The following is a 9,311-nucleotide window of genomic DNA, read 5'->3' as shown; positions in this document are numbered from 1 at the left end:
GGGCTCCCATTTCCCCCAGCGGAATCTGTTCCTTCTGCTGCCTACTTCATCACGGCTCCCTTGATCCAACGCCCCATTGACTTTGAAAGCTAGTTTGATATTTTTTTTAAGTTCGAAGTCTTTTAAAGTGGGATTATTTTCATTAAATAAAAATAAAACTATTCTTGGTCCGGCTTTGAAACCGCTTTGGGAATCAGGAATTGAAAGCACGCCGGAGGAATCTGTACACATCTGACCGCTCAGGAATGTCATTCTGCGGTCGACCCGCCCTCTCTGCGCTTATTTAAACAGCCGCCGAACCAGAGAGCGTTCAGCACAGCTCGGCTCTCGAGAGTTGGACGGTATCGGCGACGTTGGACTTTAAAACGCGGAGCTGTCGGTAAAGCAAAACAACAAAATGCCCGGCGGAGTAGATGCGCGGCTCGCCTGGTGCCTGGCTCTGGTTCTCGTCCTGTCTTGGGTAAGTCTGCACACTGAGGGGGGGCTTGGATGTTTGAGATGGCGAATGGTTTGCGAGGTTTCGACCCCCGGAATTTCCCCCCTATTCCCCCACACGACGCGCTGAAGCTCCTCGGGTCGTTTAAAGCGCCCTCGGGGGTGGGAGCAATCGCCCCGGCGGAATCTCACCCTCGCCTCTTGACCGGTGGTCGCCGGTTTCGGGGAAGTTGTAGGGAAGCTAATCGCACTCTTGGCAGGCGGGGTTACGCATTTGCACAGGCTCCTCGTTTGGTGTCCTGCGTGAATTGTGCAAGCGGTTACCTCCCGCTAAACTATAACAGGAGTTCAAAGTAAATTTATTATCGGAGGCGGTACATAACACCATATGCTGCCCAGTGATTCATTTTCTTGACCAGCCTGCAAAAAAATATTAAATTTTAATATTTTAAATAGCCAGAAAATGGATGATTCGTGAAATAGGCAAAAGCGAGAATCTGTGCAAGTGTGACCCTATTCCCGTAGTCGGTCGTGTCGTCGCGCCGTGTGTAACTGTCTGACCTTTGCTCCGTGTTTTTGTTTGGTCCAGGCAGGAGCTGCGGCCGAGGAGTGCGTGTTTCCCTGCCGGTGTCCGCCGGAGCCGGTGCGCTGCCCGGCCGGAGTGAGCCTGCTGACGGACGGCTGCGGCTGCTGCAAAGTCTGCGCGCAGCAGCTCGGCGACCAGTGCAGCTCCGGGCAGCCATGCGACCTGCACAAGGGGCTGTACTGCGACCTGTCCGCCCACGCCAACCAGCAAAGTGGCATCTGCTTGGGTAAGGCATCCCTCGCCCGTCAGCGCAATGGGGGCCGCAACTGTGGCAGGGCAGCCGTTCCAAGAGAACCAGCTAACCGCGGGCAGCAGATAATGACGAGGTTCTTCTCTAATCCTCGTTATTCACGCATACAGTGCCGGGAGATCTCTTAAAGGGGGAGCGGGAGGGTATAGCGGGGAGGACATCGAACGGTCTGATGGGGAAACTCAGCGGGTCGAGCAGCATCTGCAGGAGAAAAGGAATTGCCGACGTTTTCGGCCGAAACCCAGCACCTAGCCCCGCTGAGTTCCTCCCTAGCGGTCCGCTGGTTACTCAGAATGGGTCTCCGCTTTCAGGGACGGGAGCACCCAACAATGCAGCACTCGGAGCTGCAGCGTCAAGTTTTAGACTGCGTGTAGGCTCTGACAGTGGGCTGGAACTTGAGTGCGCAATCGTCCGAATCACTTGTAAAGTTATTAATGCAAGGAAGGGTAAATACAAAGCAACGCACTTAAAACGCTGTAGGAACTCAGCTGATCAGGCATCATCTATGTAAATAAAAACAGGCAACGTTTCCGGCCGAGCCCGCTCATCAGGACTGAGGGCAGATGCCAGAATGCTGTTTATTCTTTTCCATAGTTGCTGCCTGACCTGCTGAGTTCCTCCAGGTGTCTGTGTGTGTGTTTGCTTTGGATTTCCAGCACCTGCAGACTTCCTCCTGTTTGAGAATAAATACTTTGGACAGATTTGGACAGATTTTGAGGAGGGAAGATAATTCTATTGACAATTCACCCTTATCAAGTTTTTTTTTTGTTGAAGGTTATTTTTGTGAGTGGGCACTTGGCCAAGTGGTTAAGGCATTGGACTAGCGACCAGAAGGTCGTGACTTCGAGCCCCATCCGAGGGAACGTGTTGTGTCCTTGAGCAAGGCACTTAACCACACATTGCTCTGCAACGACACCGGTGCCAAGCTGTATGGGTCCTAATGCCCTTCCCTTGGACAGCATTGGTGTCGTGGAGAGGGGAGACTTGCAGCACGGGCAACTGCCGGTCTTCCATACAACCTTGCCCAGGCCTGCATCCTGGAGAGTGAAGACTTTCCAGGCGCAGATCCATGGTCTCGCAAGACTAACGGATGCCTTTACTTTATTTTTGTCTGCGATCTCTTTTATATCAAAAGCAACGGGGGAGGGAGAGTTGATGCTTCAGGCAGAAAAGTTTTCAGCGAAGGTGTACTTGAGTGTCTTGTTTCTGATCTGTCTCTCAGCCAGGGAAGGCGCTACCTGTGACCTGGGAGGGGTGATATACCGGAGCGGGGAGACCTTCCAGCCGAGTTGTAAATACCAGTGCACTTGCATGGACGGAGCGATCGGCTGCGTCCCCTTCTGCACCAACGACGTGCGCCTGCCCAGCCCGGACTGTCCGGCTCCCAGGCGGATCAAGATGCCCGGAAAATGCTGCGAGGAGTGGGTTTGCGACAAGCCACGTGACCGCTCGGTCTTCAACGCGGCCATGGCGGGTGAGCATTGACCTTTTGATCACCCCTCCTCTTGGTGTAGTGAGTCACAGAAATGCAGCTCATAAACTCCAGTATGTAGTGAAAATTCAGGTGCGTAGCGAGCATTGTCAGCAGAATTATGAAGCAGCATCAGGGACCACACCATTCATTAGACTTCCAACTTCTAGCGCAAAGTCAGTAACGGGCAGCTAGCTAATTACTGTGATGTGATGAAATTTAGCACCGAACTGACCTTGACTGACTTCATTTAGACTTCTGTAAATGCAATAAATCTTTGCACTTCGGACATAAGTATATTCCCCATGTCCATAAGGAGGTTTCTTGACCATTTCTACTTCCCAAACCTTCAGTTTACAGGCAAGAAGCTATTTTTGGACCTGACTCGAGTCAAGTCCGCGACAACTGTATTGTCCAAACCACTGAATGGAGCGCCTGCTCAAAGTCGTGCGGAATGGGGATTTCCACCCGGGTGACCACGGACAACAGGAAATGTCGACTGGAGAAACAGAGCAGACTGTGCGTGGTCCGGCCTTGCAACGCCAACCTCGGGAAAAGTATCAAGGTATTCAAGGCTCCCAAAGAAAAAAAATTCCACTAAAAATAGCTTCTCATGTCCATAATTAGCCCATTCAGTCCATCAATTCTACCCCACCATTGCATCATGGTTAATTTATTATCCCTCTCAACCCCATCTCCCCATAACCTTTGACATCCTTACTAATCAAGAACCTAGCAACCTCTGCCTTAAATGTACTGAATGACTTGGCATCTGTGGCGATGAATTCCACAGATTCGCCACTTTCTGGCTAAAGAAATTCCTCCTTATCTCTGTTCTAAAGGGACGTCCTCTGGTCCTGTACTCCCCTACTATAGGAAACACCCTCTCCATATCCACTCTGTCTAGGCCCTTCTACATTCGGTGGGGTTCAAAGACATTCTTCTAAACACCAGTGGGCACTGAAGTCCCATAACAGAGGAGTATCCCCTTCTACTGCTACTGTTGTTCAGATGTGATGGAAGATGCATTTATACTTTTTAAAAAAAAAAAAAAAAAAAAATGTGCAGGTGTCTTATCCAACACAAAAAGCTCTTCTGAACATTCTTAGTAAGCAAAATTTTTGCAACCCCCCCCCCCCGAAGTTGATGAAAAAGGGAGAACGTGAAAGCATAGTGACGCACACAAACTTCCATAAGCCACCAATGTTAATTGGACCCCAATAGTCAAAATTACAAAGTTTGTGTCATTAGAGGTAAATTGACACCAAGTCCGAATCGGGTTTGTTATCTCTGATGTGTGTTGTGAAATTTGCAGTATTGTGGCAGCAGTACACACACAAAAACAAAGTTGCTATATCATCTGTCTTTCCTTCCTCAGTCTCAGTACACACTGCATCTAGAGTCTTGGAACACTACATCACAGAAACAGGCCCTCTGGCCCAAATGGTCCATGCCGAACCATTGACCGGCCTAGTCCCATCGACCTGCACCTGGACCACAGCCCTCTGTACCCCTCCCATCCATGTACCTACCCAAATTTCCCTTGTGTGCTGAAATTGACCCCACATCCACCTCTTCTGTCGGCAACTTGTTCTGCACTTTCACCACCCTCTGAGTGAAGAAGATCCCCCTCACGTTCCTCTTGAACATTTCACCTTTCACCCTTGACCCTTGACCTCTAGCTCTAGTCCCGCCCACCCTCAGCGGAAAAAGCCTGCTTGCCTTTATCCTATCTATACCCCTCATAATTTTGTGTGTCTCTATCAAATTTCCCCTCAGACTGCTACATTCTACAGTATAAGGTCCTAACCCATTTGACTTTTCCCTATAACTTGGGCCTCCAAACCCAGCAAAGCCCTTGTAAATGTTCTGTGCACTCTCACTGTTATTTACACCTTCCCTGTAGGCAGGTGACTAAAACAGCACACAATACTCCACATGAGGCCGTTCCAGCACTTTGTACAACTTCAACACCCCATCCCCTGTACTCAGTATATTGATTTATGAAGGCTAATATGCCAAATGCTTTCTTTACAACCCTATCTACCTGTGACCCCACTTTCAAGGAATTGTGGATCTGTGTTCCCAGATCCCTACCATTCACTGTGCAAGATGTACCTTGGTTGGTCCTACTGAAGAGCAATGCCTCGCACTTGTCTGTATTAAATTCCATCTGCCATTTTTCAGCCCACTTCACCAGCTGGTCCAGATCCTGCTGCAAGCTTTGATAGTCTTCCTTGCTGTCCACTGAAGTCCCAATCTTGGTGTCATCTGCGAATTTACTGATCCAGTTTATCCGCATTATCATCCAGATCATTGAAATAGAGGACAAAAAATAATGGACCCAGCACTCCACTAGTCACAGGCCTCCAGTCAGAGAGGCAATCATGTTCTACCACTCTCTGGCTTCTCCCGCAGAGCTAATGTCTAATCGAGTTTACTGTCTCATCCTGACTGCTGAGCAACTGAACCTTCTTGATCAACCCCACCCCTGCAAGTGGGCCCTTGTCGGAGGCTTTGCAGACAACATCCACTGCCTTGCCTTCATCAACTTTCCTAGTAACCTCCTCAAAAAAACAAACTAAGATTGGTTAGACATGACCTACCACGCACAAAGCCATGCTGACTATCCCTAATTAGTCCCTGTATATCTAAATACTCATATTCAGTCCCTTGGAATACTTTCCAGTAACTTTCCCACTAGTGATGTCAGGCTCCCTGGCCAATAATTTCCTCGCTTATTATTAGAACTTTTGTTAAGTAGTGGAACTACATTGGCTGTCCTCCAGTCCTGTGGCACTGCAGCTATGGCTAAGGATGGTGCATATATCTCTGCTAGGGCCCCTGCAATTTCTGCCCTTGCCTCCCGCAGGGTCCGAGGGGACACCTTGTTAGGCCCTGGGGATTCATCCACCATGATTTGCTTTAGAATGGCAAACACCTCCTCTAATACATAGAGTCCATGACCTTCTGCATTTCCTCATCTATTTCTGTATACCAAATGAATACAGATACAAAAAATCCACCTAGGACCTCTCCTATCTGCTTGTACACTGTCCCATCCTCATCCCATCTAGGATCTCTCCTGTCTACTTGTATACTGTCCCATCCTCATCCCTATCTTTCTGGTTCCCATTCCCCTGCCCAAATAGCTTGAAGCCCCTCCAACAGCTCTAGCAGACCTGCGCGCAAGGATATTGGTCCCCTTCAGGTTCAGGTGGTAACCCATCCTTTTTGTACAGGTCATATCTCCCCCAAAAGAGATCCCAATAATCCAGAAATCTGATTCCCTGCTCCCTGCACTAATTCCACAGCCTCCCATTCATCTGCCTGATCATCCTGTTCTTGCCCTCACTGGCACGTGGCACAGGCAGCAATCCTGGAAGTCAGCTTTCTGCCTGACTCCCTATATTCTCTGTTCAGGATTTCCTACCTATGTTGTTGGAGCCAATATGTACCATGACTTCCGGCTGTTCACTCTCCTCCTTTAGAATGCTGTGGACCTGATCTGAGGCACCCCTGACCCTGGCACCTGGGAGGCAACAAACCATCTGGGTGTCTTTATCACATCGAGATTCTCCTATCTGCTCCCTTAACTATGGAATTAACCATCACTACTTCACTCTTGTTCTTCCCCTCTGAGCCACAGAGCCAGACTCAGTGCCAGAAACCTGTTTGCTGTGGCTACTCCCTACAAAACGTTCCCCACCCACCCCAACAATATCCAAATTGGTATAGGGAATGGCCACAGGGTACTTTGCACTGGCTGCCAATTCCCTTTCCCTCTCCTGTCAGTGGCTCAGGTACCTGCCTTCTGCAACTTGGGAGCTATAGGGAGATGGTCACCCCTATCTATCACCTCCACATTCTGCTGTCTGAGCTGAGGGTCACTGAGCTGCGGTTCCAGTCCCTTAACGCCTCTCTAAGGAGCTGCGTCTCAGTGCACTTCGTGCAGATGTAGTTAGCAGGGAGAGTGGAGGTCTCCCAAAGTGCCCACATCTTGCACAACGAACATATCAATAACTCTGGGGGCCCATTCTCAGCGCACTAGCTATTTGCTAACAGAGGGGAAAAATACTGGTAACTTACTTAGAACCTCTGCCTGTGCCTGTCAAAGCCGGGCCACTCTAACGCTGCCCCACTCCAACTGTGGCCGCTCCACGTGCATCTCCTTTCTTTTTATTGGCTCAAGTAAGGCTCGCTCACAAGGAGACTTGAAGTTTTCAAAAGGCTCCCACCCTGCAAGATGTTGCTCTCCTACTTGCTATTTCAAATAATGACTCGCTCCCAGCATTGAAGGCCAAAGGGCCTGGACTGTGCTGTACTATTCTATGTCCTTTTGGGTTTCTTCTGTTAAATTGCTGTTGAGTAGTTGAGGTATAATTTCGCAATAAACCATTAATGCTGTTTCTCTTCCTGCTTCTACAGAAAGGCAAGAAGTGTGTCCGTACTCCAAGGCCAGTCAAGTCGATGAAGTTCGAATTTTCTGGCTGCACCAGCATGAGATCATATCGGCCCAAGTTCTGTGGCGTCTGCACCGACGGCAGGTGCTGCACCCCTCATTCCACCACCACTCTGCACGTAGAGTTCAAGTGTCCAGAAGGAGACCTCATCAAGAAGAAGGTGATGTTCATCAAGACCTGCTCCTGTCACCATGACTGCCCTTCCGACAATGACATCTTTTTGTCGACCTATTACAGGAGAATGATTGGTGACTATGCCACATAGAAACTTTGGTCTCTAACTAGTGACTGGCTCCAGGAGCCCTTATAAACCCCACCTGGAGGCAAATAACGCTTGCAGTTATTAGATTGCTTTTTTTTCAGATTACAAGGATAGATGATTACCTACAAGCTCTTGCTTTCATCATTATCCTTGTGTGAAGTGTTTTAAAATGCAGACTTGCTAAAGGGCAAATAATGGAAAAGAGAAATTTCTAATTCCCCCAGGTTTAAATTGGTCTAAGTTATAAATATCTCTATCTTAATAGCTCACAACGTAGTCTAGGCCTGTCCTAACGACGAATGAACAGTTTTGGATTCTTCAACCTGTGAAGGATCGGAGTTTTGCAAAGCTGTGCTATTGACGGTGAGCTAGGTGGAGCATAATAAGCTTCATCTTGTTGGAGGATTTGAGCATCTTGTGAATGAGGCTTATTTAAACCCCCCCCCCCACCCAGTCCACCACCCTGTACTCCTAGTGCACACTGGTAAAATCGAGGATCACTGATGTCAGATCCCTGAAGTAATGACCATGGATGAGCGTTAGAACAGTGCTATTGAGTCTAACAGGGCCATGGCTGACTACTCGTATCTGAGTACGATTCAATTTCACTCCTTTCTGACTTTTGACCAAGTCGTATGCCATGCAGTTGGTTCCGATCTTGTATGAAACCCTAACTCAACTCGCAAGAAAGCATTCTTTTTAAGATTGCTGTGTAAATATGTGTACAGTTTTTTTTTACTGTAATTTATATTATCGCAAAATGTTTTGATGGTAGGCTGTTTGTTATTGAAACTGTTTCAGTAAGTTTGGAAAAGAAGTAAATATTTGCTGCGTTGTTTTTTAGAATAAAATTCTATTTTTCTACAAATGTCTTAATTTTGTTGTCAAAAAGCGCAATGAGTAAATAAAAGTGTTGGGTTGATGTTGTTATTCTGCCAGGCACTGATTATAAATCTGAATGACAGGTATGAGGAGCATTTAATCACTCTGGACCTGTAATTGGAAAAATGGGGGGGAACAAATCTCATTGAAACCTACTGAATATTTAAAACAACACACATAAAATGCTGGAGGGACTCTGCAAGTCAGGCAGCATCCATGTTAGAGAATAAACAGTCGACGTTTCGGGCAGAGACCCTTCTTCAGGGCTGAGAAGGAAGGGAGAAGAAGCCAGAATAAAAAAAAAAGTTGGGGGGGAGGGGAAGGAGGCTAGCTGGAAGGTGATAGGTGAAGCCAGGTGGGTGGGAAAGGTCAAAGGCTGTAGAAGAACGAATCCAATGGGAGGGGAGAGTGCACCATAGGAAGAGGGGACCCATGGGGGGAGATAATAAGCAGATGAGAAGAAGTTAAAAAGTCAGAATGGTGAATTGGGGGGGGGGGGGGGGGGTTGAATTTGTTTACCGTGAGGAAAAATCTATGTTCAGGTTGGAGGATACACAGACAGAATACGAGGTGTTGCTCCTCCACCCTGAGGGTGGCCTTACCTTGGCACAAGACGGGACCAAGGACCAACACGTTGGAATGCGAATGGGAATTCGGAAAAGCCTGGAGAGGATATTTCCTATAGTGGTGGGGGGGGGGGGTGTTGGGACCGGAGGGCTCAGCCTCAGAATAGGATATTCCCTTTAGAAGAGAGATGAGGAATTTCTTTAGCCAGAGGGTGGTGACTCTGTGGAATTCCTTACCGCAGACAGCTGTGGAGGTTGAGTCATTAGGGTTTATTTAAAGTGGCAGAGGCTAGGTTCTTGAATAGTAAGTGTGACAAAGGTTATGGGCAAAAATAAGCAGGGGAATGGGGTTGAGAGGGATAATAGATTGGCCCCAATGGAATGGCAGAGAAGACG

The 9,311-nt window shown here is 48.1% G+C and overlaps 1 protein-coding gene across 1 annotated transcript; it reads left to right on the top strand.

Moving 5' to 3' along the window:
* Window positions 1-303: 303 nt before the first annotated feature.
* LOC140189996 (CCN family member 2-like) lies at window positions 304-8,345 on the top strand. Its single transcript, XM_072246382.1, has 5 exons — window positions 304-460; window positions 1,025-1,247; window positions 2,494-2,745; window positions 3,096-3,307; window positions 7,171-8,345. Exons 1-5 carry the CDS (start codon window positions 398-400, stop codon window positions 7,468-7,470), a joined length of 1,050 nt encoding a protein of 349 aa, XP_072102483.1. The 5' UTR covers window positions 304-397; the 3' UTR covers window positions 7,471-8,345.
* Window positions 8,346-9,311: the final 966 nt, after the last annotated feature.

This window comes from Mobula birostris, chromosome 29 (assembly GCF_030028105.1).
Source record: "Mobula birostris isolate sMobBir1 chromosome 29, sMobBir1.hap1, whole genome shotgun sequence".
NCBI classification, from domain to species: Eukaryota; Metazoa; Chordata; class Chondrichthyes; order Myliobatiformes; family Myliobatidae; genus Mobula; species Mobula birostris.
This window is presented reverse-complemented; position numbering and strand designations above follow the sequence as displayed.

Bases quoted from the DNA above. Each gene is read 5' to 3' on its own strand.
- LOC140189996 (XM_072246382.1), top strand. From the start codon at position 398: ATGCCCGGCGGAGTAGATGCGCGGCTCGCCTGGTGCCTGGCTCTGGTT. The intron at 461-1,024 runs GTAAGTCTGCAC...TGTTTGGTCCAG, and splicing joins TGGTTCTCGTCCTGTCTTGG to GCAGGAGCTGCGGCCGAGGA. The intron at 1,248-2,493 runs GTAAGGCATCCC...TCTGTCTCTCAG, and splicing joins GCAAAGTGGCATCTGCTTGG to CCAGGGAAGGCGCTACCTGT.